This window comes from Motacilla alba, chromosome 1A (assembly GCF_015832195.1).
Source record: "Motacilla alba alba isolate MOTALB_02 chromosome 1A, Motacilla_alba_V1.0_pri, whole genome shotgun sequence".
In the NCBI taxonomy this organism is placed as follows: domain Eukaryota; kingdom Metazoa; phylum Chordata; class Aves; order Passeriformes; family Motacillidae; genus Motacilla; species Motacilla alba.
In genome coordinates, this window is record NC_052031.1 from 55590776 (window position 1) to 55606671 (window position 15896).

General features: G+C 42.8%; 1 protein-coding gene across 3 annotated transcripts in view; it reads right to left on the reverse strand.

Annotated features, from left to right (window-relative positions):
* Positions 1-7877: 7877 nt before the first annotated feature.
* MPPED1 (metallophosphoesterase domain containing 1) overlaps positions 7878-15896 on the reverse strand; it is a 62057-nt gene continuing 54038 nt past the window's right edge. For all 3 annotated transcript variants that reach the window (XM_038154965.1, XM_038154966.1, XM_038154964.1), the window contains 2 exons: positions 14862-14975; positions 7878-11386 (listed from right to left, as the gene is read on the reverse strand). In XM_038154965.1, coding sequence (XP_038010893.1) covers positions 11268-11386; positions 14862-14975 — 233 coding nt within the window. In that variant the 3' untranslated portion in view covers positions 7878-11267. The remainder of the gene's footprint in view (positions 11387-14861; positions 14976-15896) is intronic.

Here is a 15896-nt window from a genome sequence, read left to right on the forward strand (position 1 = left end):
TCTTTTTTCTGAGCCTGCCTTTATTTATCCTCCCAACCAGGTTGGGGTTTTTTTGAAACTAATCTGAGTCTCTCTTTATTCTGGGACTGCTCTTTGACAAACTTGATTAAACAGTTTGCAAATACCATCTCTATTTTCTTGCTTAAATGTTTTTCATCCACATGGTGTGTTAACATTTGGCTTTAGGAAATTTCCCTTTTGAAAGACAAAGAGTTTATCTGACATGGTTTATCTCCTTATTTTATGTTAACACAGTGGATGTGACCAAAGTTGTGCTGCTGATATCACAAGCTGCTTCAGCACCCTCATTCTGTGAACAAGTTCTCCTTGTCCGCCAAGATGAGACATGATGTAGATGTCTCTGCTGGAAGTAGCCTTTCTATCAGAAAATTGCCATCTGGGGACTTCAGAAATTCTGGCGGACTGAAATTTCCACTTTTTACTGTTCAGAACAAGCTGCCTCACAATGACAAGTGCGAGGTATGCTGCAAACAATATTTATACGTGGTCGAGTAGTAGTCTTCCCCTATAGGGATAAAAGATCAATTTAATATCCTTTTATGACAGGGTAACCCACCTGGTTGATTGAAGGAAGCTAGTTGATGTAACCTTTTGAGACCTCAGCAAAACTTTCAGTACTGCCTCTCCCAGGATCTTTCTGGACAAATTTTCCAGCCCACAGCTGGATAAACACATCCTGTGATGGGTGAGCAGCTGCCTCAGGGGTCAGGCACACAGGGTGACAGTGCCTGGGGTGACACCGGGCTGGCAGTGGTCACTGGTGGGGTCCCACAGGGCTCCATCCTCAGCCCTGTGCTCTTGAACATCCTCATTAATGATTTGAAGGAATTGTAAGTAATTTTGCCAGTGACACCAAACTGGGAGGAGCTGTTGACTCCCTTGAGGGCAGAGAGGCCCTGCAGAGACCCCTGGACAAATGATGGGGCTGGGCAGTTCCCACTCTGTGAGGTTCCACAGGGGATTCTGCCCCTGGGATGGGGCACCCCTGGCTGTATGGACAGACTGGGAATGAGAGGCCGCAGAGCAGCTGCAGGAAGGGACCTGGGGGTTCCAGGCTGTGGCCAGCTGGACATGGGCCAGCAGTGGCCTGGTACCAGGAGGGACAGCCCTATCTTGGGGCACCAGGCCCAGCCTGGCCAGGGAGGGGATTGTCCCACTCTGCTCTGGGCTGGGGTGGCATCACCTCCAGTCCTGGGGGCAGTTTTGGGCGCCACAACATAAAAATCATAAAAAAAACACATTAAGCTGTTGGAGAGTGTCCAAAGGAGGCCAGAAGGATGGGGCAGGGTCTGGAGGGCAGTCTTTAGAGGAATGGCTGAGGGCGTTTGGTCTGTTCAGCTGGAGAAGGAGACTGAAGGGAGACTTCTTGCAGTCTGCAGCTTCCTCACAAGAGAAGCAGGGGATCAGGAGCTGATTTCTTCTCACTGGTGACAAGTGACAGGACCTGAGGGAATGACATGAGGCTGTGTCAGGGGAGGGTTAGGCTGGATATTAGGAAAAGGTTCTTCCCCAGAGGGTGGCTGGGCACTAGAACAGACTCCCCAGGGCAGTGGTCACGGCACCAAATCTGCCAGAGTTGAAGAAACATTTGGACAACACTCTCACACACGTGGTGGGATTCTTGGGGTTGTCTTTGTCCTGTGCAGGGCCAGGAGTTGGACTTTATTGATGCTTGCTAGTCCCTTCCAACCCAGGATATTCTATGATTCAATTGAATGTAATGGTATGAAGCATGTATCACCTGGAGGGACACCATAAACTTTGCTTCGTAGGTGTAGTGGGTGAATAAATATTCCAGTTTACTAACTTCATAGTTTACAGCATCAACATTTTATAGTGTGAGCCAGTTTAATTTCCCTTTTGCCCAATTGATCTTTTCTAAAGAGATTATAAACAACTTAATCAACATTCCTGTCATGTGTCATCCTATTAGTTTTCATTAATATCAGCTAGTTCTAATGCATGGTTCTAAACAGGCAATTTCTATTCCTTGCATTTATTACCTGGGCTTTTAATCTTGATACATAATCAATTTAGGAATTTCTGCACAGCATAGTCTGTCTCTATTATATGTTGCCAACACTGAGAGTTTGAATAGTCTGAGGGTTTGGTGGTCCTTTCTTTTCAGCCATTTCTGTTAATTGAAACCTCCTCTGGCAGCTCCAGACAGCCCCATCTTCTGCAGAAGTGGAGCTCTTCCAAGCCATGCAGTTTTAATGTTGCCCTAAAAAGCAAAAATTATTTAACTTCTACCTCCCAGTTAAGCAGCATTTTCTCTGTCAGGTCCTTGCATCTTCTGATTTCCTTCATCTTCCTCCAAGCAGACATCGCTCTCCCTCAGTCCCATTCAGTGTGTAAATTTTAACAGTTAGATCATGAATCAGTGCAGCAATGTCTTCTGTTTTCGGAAGGTATCGTCCTTTGTGATGTGGTTCCACTGTTAGTTCATCATTTTGGTGCCAGGCTGTCCTTTGTAGGATATTTTCCCTCGTCCAAGCAACAGGAGCTGATCTTCCTCCCTCATTTTGTCTTTCCCTGCTTCTTCCAGGTGCCCAGTGAGGGGATGCTCTCTGTCTTTCACTGTCCCAGTACACAAAATTCCTCAGACTTGGGGAAATAGTAAGAAGGCTGTGCACCCTATTTACTTATCAATCATCAATTGAACAACTTCTAAAGCAAAACCCTTCCCCAGTGAATGGATCAAGTTGCTTGCCATGGCTCCAGTTCCTGCATTTGAAGTCTCATATACCAGCCAAACCTTTCCCATGGAAAGGAGGCTGCTCTCAAGCAGCCCAGGAAAGTGGAGGTCCAGCACAGTGGGTATCACTCTTGGCTTCTTCAGCTCAGCCAGAAAAGAGCATGGTGCAAAGATGAACGTGCCTTCTCTAGAAAACGTCTTGAATAGTTTCATAAAACCTAGAGTGAGGTCATTTAAAGATGCCTTTGACTCATTTAGATGCTCATTTTGCTGAGCTCATTGCTTATTCTTCTGCTGAATTGAGAGGAACCAAGACCAGCACCCACTTCTTCAGAGTAAGTTTTCTTTTTGCTCTCCTGAAACAACCAAAGCAAATCAAACTATTGCACTGAAGACAGCAGAAGAAATAAAACTGGCAGACCCCAGGATTTTGGTGTGGCTCTCCGTGTACATTAAGATTTGGAGTGGCTGGGGCAGCCAGATGGATGTGGTGGCTGCCTAGCATTAGCCACCACTCTGGACATTACCTTAAAGGATGCGACTGTGTAGCCACAAGGGCTGGGGAGCAGGGCAGGTGGCTTCCCTTGGGGAATGCAGGGCTTGAACTTCCCATTCCACAGGCAGAGCATTTTACACCATGGGGGGTGGGGGGGGAAGTCCAACACCAGCACGGATGCCCAGAGAAGTGATGAGCTCTGCATCTTTGCAGATCGTCAAAGCTCAGCTGGAGCAGCCTTGAGCAGCTGTCACTGCTTAAAGCAAGAGGTTAGACTGGATATTTCCAGAGATGCTCTGACCTGAACAACTTGGAAAAAAGGACTTGGGTCATTTAGCTCTTCACAGCTGCTCTCCAGATTCAATGGACCCTGGGCTTCTGACAAGGCCACTCCCACTGGTATCAGCACTCTCTTCTAGTGGGAACTACTTTGCAGTTCTCTGAAGTCATGTACACAGGAAAGGAAAAGTCTCTGAAATCATCAAGGAGTCAGGAGAAGTAACTGCCTCTTACAACTACAAATTATTTTAAAGAATAAAAAGTCATTATTTTGTCTTCAGTAAAAAATAATAAAAAAACCACATACCACCTTCCTACTTCAACTCTACATGCTCTACATGTGGGCTGTCAGTTCCTGATGATTTTTAGACCAACATCACAACTGCAGAGCATAACCACTGTTAGTAATGCCAAGCAGAGACTACTGAGACAAGGCTGTTCTTTAAAGTAGGCTCTCCTTTTTCACTCACAAACAGAAACAAAGACAATAGGAAGCACGAAACATCACCATCACTTCTGAGAGCCCCATTCAAGTAATTTGCTTTCATACATTTTGTTGCTTTCCATCTCCCAGCTTTGAGTTCCTTTTGTTGTTTCTAATAGACAACACCAGCTTCAAAGTTTGGAGGAACTGTTCTTTTACTGCCAGTGTTGTCCTTTTTTCCTTTAGTCCTTTAGCAAATATTGTTTCTTAAATTTTTTTTTTTTTTGCTTAAATTAAAAGGGGCTGCTTTAACAAAGCATATCCAGGATCCAGGAGAGACAGGCGTCTTGCACTGTGGCATCCTGAGTTCATGGAGAGATGGAAGGACCCTGTCCTGATCAGCAAATGCAGCTGCAGCCTTTTCCCCTCCATCCACACAGCCTTGTGGATGGCAGAGAAAGTCCTAGTATTCTGATTAAAACCTGTGCACTAAAAGCTCTTGCACCTTTTAAAAAAGCTCTTGTACCTCTTTTGAGGGATGGCATAAACTTCATAGCAGTTGGATTAAAAGCAGTTAAGAAATCCCCTAATTTAACTCAGAAGAGGGCACAAAATTTTGGAGTTTGTTGCAGTGTTTGTGAGTGCCTGGTGGCTCCAGCTGCTGTGCAACCAGCTCAGTGTTGACTCCAGGGCAAACACACTGATGCAGAGCTGCAGGCAGCTCATGAAGTGTCTTCATTATAGTTTGCTGAGTGCCTTGTCTATGTTTTCATGATTTATTACTTCCCTGACTTTCTTAGGTGTTAGAAAGAACAATGAATCAATCCTAGCATTTTCAGAGTGGGGACTGCTAATTGCATGGTCTCTGTTTAGCACTCAAGAGCAGCAGTTTTGACAAGTCTCTTGACCCCATGTTAATACACATGATTAATTATTGTTGAGGGCGTCTGCAGAAATGAACAGGATAGGTAACTCTTCAGAGGTTTTCTTTCTTTCTGAACAAGGAATAAATATAATTATGTTTACACTGCTGGAACAGGTGAGGAAAGAAGGTACTTTTGAAGGCATGGGTGTTAACCATTGCTGTTTAGAAATGGCCATCCAGAGAACACAGGCTGAGGTGATGGGGAAGCAGGTTGGAAGCAGTTTCTTCTCATGACTTCTTGGTGGCTCCACAGCAGCTTTCCCTTTCCTGTGTATGTCACTACAGAGGATCTATGTCACTGCAAGCAGGGGCAGAGGTGCTGCATCCCCTGGTGTGTGAATGAGGGGTAGGAAGCACCATGGACAGGCTACAAGGTTATTGGAGTGCCAGAGGTAGAAAAGAGTAGTAAGAAATATAAATACAGGTTTAATTGCCTGCATTAAACTGCTTTATCCTGCAGAATTTTATTATTTCCAGAATATTTGGCCAGGTCATCATGGTGGGAGGTAAAGTTGCCAGGAGACCCTGAAATTTGCCACTGTGGGTTACTACAGGGCACAGAGGACAGTATCTCTGTCTGCGCAAAGGCCTCCTCTGCATGCCAGAGGTGCAGGGCTTTGCAGGACCTGACCTTGGTGCTTCCTGTGTTTCAGCACAGCAGCAGCACCACCAGGCTGAAAGAGAAATCCTGAAAGAAGAAGCCTCTCTCAGAAGTTCACAGCACACAACACCATGGCCACCTGGCTCTATGCCCTGCAGAGGTACAGAGGGAGTCCCCATGTCCCCTCCATCAGCTTCACCCCAACACCCCCACAGGGAGTGTCCCCACCAGGACACATGCAGCCATTCCCCTCTGGACAAGGGGGCAATCATTGAGAGAGTGCATCTCAGCACCCTTTGAGAGCCCTTCTCAATCTTCCAGTGGCCTCTGTGGAGGTTTGTACCACCAACCTTGATATCTTCCAGTATTCCCAATTTGCACTTGTCAGTGAGCTGGGCTAGCCCTAGCCCCAACAGCCAGGCTCTAACTGCAGTGGGGAAGGGGCACTTGGGGCTTCACTGGTAGGAGGGTGCTTTAACATCACCTTTGATTCTCCCCAGACTTTTCTGGGTGTTGGGCAGCTCATGTGGTTGGGCAAAGCTGTTCCCTTACTCTGATGTTGAAGCTTCATTCTACCATAAGCCACTGCAACATGTTTATAGCAACCAGTATTTTCCCATCTGGTCCTGCTCAAGTCGCTCACCCCATTCAGAACACAGAGACAATGACACAAAAAATGTAATTAGAGTTCTGGAAAGAGCCAACCTGTCTGTGTCGTTATTTCCCATGGCCGTCCCCCTGTCCCCGAGGCCATGCAGAGGCAAGACTAGATCTCTTAGGGAGAGAATGGGCTCTTCTCCCATGGCAGGAAGCATTTGTCCACTAACCAGGTCCACATGGCTCTGGGTGAGAGCAAAAAACACAAGCACATGGTGTGCACACACCCCGTGACATGTGGTGAGGTTAATTGCTCTGCTCAGTTTTAGTCCATCGTGCTCTCGGAGAGGGAATACACTTCACTGGGCAGGGGGAAACAATGCTGACCGATTTGTGCAGAAGAAAAGCCTGTTGCTTTAGTCAATTTGAAAGCTTTTGTACATCAAAGTCCTGGCCAGAAGAGCTATCGCTGATATAATTGGTGTAGACAATTGCGAAGGTTTTGATAAAGACCTTGATGGAAGAGCTATTTATGGGGGGAAAGAAGGGTTATGGTTTGGGCAGCAACTAAGAAACGAAAACCTCAAAAGCAGGATGAAAGCTGCACAAATGTCACATAGTTCCTTATCCTGGTCAGGGAAAATGAGGATTGCCAAGGGCACCACCAAAGCCAGGGGACCAGACCAGAGTGGGGGAAGAAGATCCCCACCAAAGACACAGCCTGGGAAAGGCTCCCTGAGAGGAAGGAGTGACAGTTGTGCTAAATCCAGATCAGTTCTCACTTGTTGAAGAGAAAACTGAGCTAGGGCCATGGGCAGCTCACCACAGTGGTCCATTGGGAGTTAAAAATACATGTTATTATCCCAAAAACTCAAAAAAAAGAAGATATTGGATAAAACTCAGGAGAGAAAGTAGCAGAGAACTGTGTCTAAATGGTCAGATAGGAAGGAAGAGGAGGTCCTCTTCTGGCACTGCTGCCTCTCCCCAACTCCCAAATGACACATCAAAAATAGAGGAGGGGAGCGTTTCCAAGATTCCCTTTTCCAAGGGAAAGTAAGGAAGTTAGGAATAGAGTCCAGCTAAAATTGAAATTCTTTTAATTCCTAGATGAAGTGAGTAAAAAGCAACATAATGGCCAATATACAAAATAACAAATGGCACAAAAGAGGTGTGTATAAGTACTCCTATTTTCACTTTGCACATAAAAAGAGAACAAAGGGACAGTCAATAAACCCAAGCAGCAGCACACATACAAGGATAAGCAAAATACTGTTCTAATGCACTCTGCATAATCATCCCTATTCCAAAATATCACTAAAATTGCAGATGCAGAGAGACTTGCAAGAATGGGACAAGAATGTACCTGAAAGTTAAGACCATTTGCAGTTACATTTGCTCTGTGTGAGTTACTTGAGCAGAAAGCAATAATATAGCTTTTAAGAAAGAAATTTTCACACAAACAGCAATAAATGGGATGGGGGCAAAGGTTCCCATAGGCAGATTATTCCAAAAAATGCCTTCTAAGGGATGTCTCATTCCTCCTTCCTCTGAATTATATGCATTGACTGTAGGCAGGAGTCAGTGACTGGAAAAGACAAACCACTTCTTATCTCCTCTGGATCCCTCCTGCAGCAAGACCAGAGCACCTTCCTACCTGCTGTGTCCCCAGCATGACCCTGAGACAGGGTTTTTTGATCCTTCCTGGGGCACCAAAAGCAGCTGCTTGGGTGGGTGCTGAGTTCCAGCCTGCTTCTTCCTTCTAGTCAAGGAACATTTCACATCCTCAGCCATATGTGACTGAGAGAGGTAAAAATAATCTTGTCATCTTTTTTTTTTCATTGACGTGAAGTGATATCTCCCCTATTCATTGCTGAAATGAACCAGAATTAATCTCAGCCAACAATTCTGCCTGGTGATGGGAATGCACATATTAGTGATACACATCAGCACACCTTCCTTCAGGAGCGCTGCTACCGGAATAAATATCAGTGAAGGTCAGCAAAGAGGAGGTAGGGCAGGAAATTACTTCAGAGGTCACCCCAAAGCTAAATAGAGCTGACAACTGCACAGCCAGATTTGTGGAAATCTTCCTTTTCATGGCCTCCCTTGTCTGAGGTAGATCAGAAACTCAGGTCTTTCTGTGCCCACAATGTTAAAATAAAAATATTCACCTGGCCCTAATCTTCCTCTCTGTGAAGATGTGTCCTGACACCCAACTCAGAGCAGGAACTCTCCTTCCCCCAACTGCTGCCCACTCCCTAAGGATGGCATCTCAGTTCCTGACCTCTCCAGAGCTCTGCTGCAGCACTCCCACGGTAGCTTTTCCCTGCCTCCCAGGCACACCTGGCACACTCTCCCACCAAATTTCATCCACTACAGGCAGTGGTTTCTGTTTTCCCCTCTCTCTGCAACCCGAACCTCAAGCTTGTTACCCTCTGCAGGACATGTGATGGCTGGAAGATGGGGGACAGAGCAAGGCACCCTCTGCTGACCCCCTCCATAAAAACTTTAATGTCCCACAGCCTGCTTGCTACCCCTGGAGAAGGTGGCAGTCATTCCAACATGGAGCTGATCACATGAGCTGCACATTAAGAGACCTTATTTTTTGTTGTGTGTTGGTTTGTTTTTAAGACTTTATTCATCTAACATGCTTGACCAAAAATTACAACACTCAAGTTATGCCAAAATGATTAAATAATCTTTAAGCTTTCATACCTCAAGTACTTTAAATATTTTGAAGTGACAGTTGCTTTCACATCCTTTCCACAGAAAAATACACAGTATTTGGAAGATACCTAAGGAAAAAATTATTTTTAAGAGAATATTTTATGGTTGACATAGAAATTTTGCTGAGGCTAATAAAAGGACCTCTTCACTTTAACATTTAAGTGCTGTGAGCAAATGTAAACATTTCAGACTGTAACATACAGCCAATTTCCTGCCACATTTGTTGCAAACCACTTGAATTGTGACTAGATAAGCCACTTTTATTCTAACTACATGCTATTGTTCATCTTCCCAATGATGACAGGAGTTCATATTCAACTATGAATTTCAGTTCTTACTGATTTAGGAGCTGTAATTTCTACACCAGTAGCTCTGAGAAAAGTGGCCCCATCTGAATTAATGGCAGGCTGCTCATGCACTTGTGAACCACTCCCCCAAAAACCAGTTGCAGATGTTACCTATTGTTTTGAGTTTCATTTTCAGGAAAAAAAAACCACAGCACATTAGTTTAGACACATGGTTACCCAACAGATTACAAGAAATGACAGACCTGTGACTTGTCATGTTTTTGGGGGATCTAGTGGCTTCTTGTGGGTCCACAGCATGAGTCAGTTACTGGGCCTGAATGTCTCAGCTTCAGGCAGCACCTGGAAGAGCTGCTGTACATGGGAAGCCAGTGAAAAGCAGAGTTTGTGCCCACCTAGCTCAGAGTCGAGGCTCACATGGCCTTGTTTTGCAAAACAGGTATTTTAAATTATTTGTTTGAATAATGTACATGCAGCTGCTACATAAAACTCACATTTACATCCATGTAACACACACAATTCTCCAATGCATGTGTGCGAGTGTGGGCTGTGCACAGATATGCAACCAGCTCTGAGCTGGCAGTGCTGTGGTGTGCCCAATGTGTGTCGACAAATTTAATGCCTAGATGCTGTCAGCCCCAAATTCAGGATGCCCACATTCAGAATACAGCAGTTAAATTATCTCCATCAAGTCAAAAGGACATGTTTGCTAGTTCAAGACAGAAATCCATTTCTTGCAGGACATGTCTGAAGCCCTGGGGGTTTTTTTTGGTGACTTTCCAACCAATTCTTAAGCTTCTGCCTAGGACAGGACTGAAATCCCAGCAGCTTCAATACCTCTGCTAGCACTGCAGGAGAGCTGCATGGGCAGTACTGTGGCTGTCGACCAGCCCAACCAGATCCTGCCACATTCCCTGCTTTGCCTGGTGCCAAAAGCAACACAGCAGATGGGTTTCTACTGGGTTTGTGCTGAGCCTCTCTCAGCAGTGTCCATAAGTGGGTAAACAGCAGTACCAGGTCCCCTGAGGTGACCTCTTCTATGCACACTTCAGTGTGTACCCATCACCCACAGCCACCCAAAAGGGAGTGCTTGAACTACACCTTGGGTTGATACCTTCCCCTTGACATCCAAATGATCACAACAACATTTAACCACTCCTGACCAGGGCCAGTGTGACTCCTGTCTCATTAGCAGTTTTTAAACCAATGGTCCCAGTAGGTTTTATTTAAAATACCATTACTAATCATTGGGTGGGCTCTTTGCAGGTTCTTTCTCTTTCTTTTTTTCCTTAAAATACATTAACATATCACTTTATCATATGAAAACACAGTTTAGTTTGCTTTTGTTTTTTTTTTTAAGGGAAATGTCATCCTATTTTTTTTTCTTTTTAAACAGGTGAGGCCAGGTTACAAATTCCTGAGTTTATACTGCACTTAACACAGTCTCCCTTCTTGAATGTTGAGCTGTTTACACCATGCTGGCAATATGCACCATTTCCCTTGCCATCTGTAATGCCAGATGTAGAAAAACTTCATTTCAGTGCAGTGAATTAGGGCCTGTATTGCATTAGTTTTGAATAGATGCAAAGACTTCGACCTGGAGGACTTGGAGAAATAGCTTTCCTCCTGTGACTGGTCATTTGTGCACCATCTTTTATATTTGCCATGTTGATTAAGACAAAACATCTTTACCATCATTTTTATTTTACCAAGAGCTCATTGAAAAACATCTGAAATGAGGAAATCCTAGTCTAAACACTTATGTTTAAACTGCAAATTTTCTTAAAGAAACACTCCTTTGAAAAACATTGTTCTTTTAATAAGTCCAGTATATGGTATGTACAAAAGCCCCTACTAGAGATATATATATGTGTGTGTGTGTATATATATATATATATATATATATATATATATATATATATATATATATATATGTATATATATATGTGTAGAATGCATTCACTTTTCTGTATTCACAAACATTTTAATGGTGAGATGTTAATCTTTAATCTAGTTCTGTCACCAAAATTTCTTTGTTCCTTATCCACTTTCATTACTCTAAATTTATCTGTGAAGAGCTAGCAGAGAAAAAAAGGATTTTGCTTTTTTTTGTTGAATGGTTCCCTATTGGGATTCTCAGCCAGCAATATAAAGTTGCTTATGTGTTGGGTACAACTTTAAATCCTCATTATAATCATGTGTTCCTTGGAGTAGGTAAGTCAATAACTATAGGCGGATTAAGGGGCTGGTAATTCACAGTGCACACAGATGCATTCACATAGGTGGTAGTTCCATCCGCCATGACACCATAACCTAAAAAGGAAGAAAAATTCTGGTTACTCTCATTATTCCTTATTATCTTCTTTCATTTTTAATTACCTTTATCACACAATGATAAGTGCCACATTTTTTATTACTCAGAAGGAATTTAAAAATTATCTTTGTGCAAAACATAAATGTTCCCTGAATCAATACCATCTTTGTCCTACAGAAAAACTTTTTAAATTGTGTAAGAAAAGCAAAATGGGCCCTCAGTAGCTGATGGCTATTATCTCTGGCAGCCAGCACACTAAACTTCCTTAGAAAGACAGATACTTCTCTCTGCAGAGATTTTTCTCTTGAAACCATTTTAATTTTGGAAAGGATGCTTCTGATCATTTAGGCTTGCAGTCATCAGTGCAGCAAACTTTGGGCAATTTTAATCTTACCACCTTTTTTTCCTGTCCTGTGTTGAACATCCTTTAAGCAACCAATGAAGAAAGAACATTACTTGACTGAAGCAAGTACATGTGCATGTGCATCAGGGCAGGATTTGCCCAGTAGGAACCTCTTCTTGCTACATCTTTGAACTTGTTGACCAAACTTGAAGAAAAGGCACTAAAATGCCTGCTCAGTCTGAGAAAAAATGGCTTCATTGTTGAATGCATTGTCTAACAGACAAGGTGGATTCACACCCTAAAATACCAGAACATTTCCACAGGAGAACACACACATCCGTGTGTCTCACCAGCGGTGAAAAAGCTTCAGCTACGTCTTGTATCTGGCTAGACACCCAAGGCAAACAATTCCAGAAATAAATTTGCAGAAAACCAAACTTTCAGCTCTAATTCCTGTAGAAATACAGTGAAATGCTGTTTCAGAAATTGAGGAAGAAGCCCTTTGGCAGCCTTGGTGTTATGAAAAAGAAGACACACTCTCTGTTGTCAAAAATCTTTTAATGAATCACTAAAAAAACCGTAAGTTTGATTATATGAAAGCTAAAAGCCTAATGTTGAAAACTTTCACTGAAATATTATGATCAATATGAAGAACTGCTTATCAGAAATACGTGATTTTGGAGAAATCACCTGGTAGAAAGCATTTGCACTAAGATTCAATCTCACTTTTCATAAAGTTAATAGTGAAATGTATTCATTGCTACATACATACTAAGTTCTAGCTATTCAAACCCTAGGAACTGAGGATCCTATTTTTTCTCTGAATGCAATTTTGTGTCTTTCACAGCACTGAAAATTGCATAATTTGCAAACAAAGAAACAGTAGCCAAATTCCTTTCTTTTTGGTTCCTTAAAACACGCTGAATAATGCAGGGCCTCCTGCACCTTCCATGGAAAAACTACACTATAATTAGGGCCCAGGGAGGGAAGAAAACTCTGTCAGGCTCCTGTCACAGGAATTTCTTTAAATCCCTTTCTGTTTGCCACAGAATGACTGTTCTGAGGAAAACATAAAATGCATGGAGGAGAGTCAGCACCGCGGCTGGGACTTTCTGTCTCCTTGGCTTCACATTTGAAGAGACCAGACACTTCCTTTTGCTGGAAGATCCCTAGTCCTGCAGCTTTCACTCCTGTCCCACTGCCAGCAGGGTTTCCTTGGCCATGACCTCAGTGGAGTACTGGCTATACTGGGAAAACCAGAATTTTAGCCAGAGCCCCTGCCATGCTGCTTGTCCCTTCCATGAGTGCATCAGTGGCAAGCCCATGTGCTGAGGTATTTTTTGGCAGACATGATAGTGCAGAGAAGGAATAGGGAAGAAACATCTCTTATAAGCACCTCTTCCCCCCAGATGTTCAGTAAATGACTGCTGCAGATGTAGCTATGCTCACTCTGAGGAAGAACTCATCTGTTCAAATCATGCATTCTCTCTACAAAGGGCAGCTTCGTTTGCACAGGCTGCCTGCAATGGGAATTCTCTGCAGAGATTTAGCATCCTGCTGAAAAACAGGCTTTGCAGTTCCCCATTTGTTTTCTCTAAATTATGATAGTTAACAAGAAGAGTACCTTGTTTCTGTGTTTTGATACCTACTGTGCCAACTACATTAATTCACAGGATTTACTATTCTATGGAGGTGCCATTCTCTACCCTTGAGAGCCAAAGTTGGACTTGGTTTTAGCAGATGTGATTTTGTTTACCTGCCTGAAGCTTCATGGCTTGCTGTTTGCTTATATCCCCTGCAACCCTCTTGGCTTATAATTTCTGAAATGACAATGAGTTTGAACTGTATTCACCAGCTCTCTTGGTTGGAATATCAAAGGCTGCTCTAACCAGCATTATTTGTTTATTCTGTGATTTAACAGCACTTTGGACATTAACCAGGCATTAACAGGTCACTGCAGATGAAACACATGAGGAGAATGGACCTAATCCTTGAGCTATAAAACAATGATCTGAACATCTTATCCATTAATTTTACACCACCAGCCATGTCACTTCTAATATGCCATGGTGAAAGCCTCCAGCAGAAAGTCAGAGTGATGTCTTAGGAAGGGTTCTTCACAAAACCAGAAGTATCTGAATGGCAGCTCCTCCAGTTTTTCCATCTCTACACTGCTGAGATCCACAGAGATCCTACAGCAAAGGCTGGAGCAGTCCCAGAAGCAGAAAACTGGCAGCTGTGGATTACCTTTTCCTGCCATAAGTTAACACTAACAGAGATGGAGCAGCTGATAATACACATATACACGCCAATGGTTCACTCCTGCACAGCCCACTGCTTTCTGCTTGGGGTGGCATCGCTGCTTGAAGCCTTGCTGCCTTGCTTTGTGAACAGGACAGACAGCATCTACTTTTCCCTTTGCCTAGAGATGAACTCCTGCTGTCATTGACTTCAGCAGAGTATATCTGCTGAAGATATCACCATTTACTTGGCTTGTGCAAAGGGAACTCTTTTTTTTTTCCCCAGTTAAATATTAAATAGTTAATAGAACCACTTGTTTTGTCTCAGCACAAAATGTTTCTCCTGTCAAAGCAACCAAATGCATCCATAAATATCTTGGAACTTCTACACCAGTCACCCCTCTTGATTTCAACTTCATATATAGTCTGATGGGGAGAGACAACAGTTATTGTACAATCTTGAAGATCAAGCCTTAGAAGCACCCCTCAACATATTCCTACCCCTATTACAAGCACAGAAGTTGACACACAGAGATCCTACATGAATTATTGTGAAGCACAGATTCTGCTGAGGGAAAAAAAAATCCCTCCATCCTAATATTTAGTCACTTTCTGTAACTACTGGACTTGTGTTCTTATTTTAAAATTCACAGTACTCATCCTTGTGAGGGAAGCATCAACCTGTTATATAGATGTAGAAAATGAAGGATAAGCTCAAGTAGAAGTATTGAAATGTGGATATCAGCCAATTTCACCTCTACATATACAGCTAAATTTGTATCTGAATTCAAGAAGTGCTTCAGTTCAGACATTCAAGTTTGAAAATGCTGGTTAAGACTTCTCTGTTTGCCATTTCTAAAAACATATATATAAAAAGAAATGTGCTCCGACCTTCATGGATATGTCCAAAAACATGAAGCCTCGGCTGTATTCGTCTCTGGACTGTGTTCAGCAGCTCAACACATCCTACTCGTTGCATTTTCTTGGGAACCCAGTCTAGAAAACCTTTGGAAAAGAAAGAAAAGCTTTAAGAGAAGACAGGTAATCCACAAAGCTGTGCTGTTATACAGCATTTTTGAGATTTCATGTCTCATGGCTTTTTACAAACAGCCACAGAAGAATTGAAATGGCAAAAACTGTGTCTGCCTTGGTATGCAGAAGAGGAAGGAAAGAAAAATACTGGCAGGAAACCATAAAAGGTCATCTGGATAAAAAGGACTGTGATAACTCTTTCCAGTTTTTTTCAAAGAATAAAAATAATCACTGCAATCAAAGCTTTTTTTTTTTTTTTTTGCACTGTTGTTAATGGGATAACACAAGGCATTACCTTTTTCTTCCTGAAGAGAATGAGGTGTAAAGTGGAGTAAATCCAAAGGGAGCCTCTAAAGAAGTTAAAAGAACATTTAACTATTTAAAACCAGTCCTGGGGCCTACTTTTTTAGATTGAACACTTGAACCAACATAATGGAATCTGTGCTGCCAATACGACTACTCTGTTGTTATCACATTGAATCCTACAGTTGTGGAGCTCAGGTGAAGAATCTACTACATGCCCAAAAAGTGACGTCCTTGAGTTAAAGCACTTCATGGCACAGCAAGCCCTACTTCCCTAAACTGATGGATCTCAGATAGGAAGAGAAACTCAGGTCTTTTGCAGATGTATTTAAGTGCTGCATTTACTTGCACAAAAATTGTGTACAAATGTGTTTCTTATGAATATAGACAGAAATGTTACATCAACTTGCTTCTTTGTCTAAAAATACTGCAGTGGGAAGTTTACTGCTAACTGAAGTCCATGTTTCTTTCCAAGTAGTAGTATAAGGAGGATGTTGCATTGGAGTGTTTGTAACAATCAATCTGTTTTCTCTCTATTGTTCCGTCATTTTCATCAGGTTCAGATTTGGAAACCTAGAAGATAAAATCTTC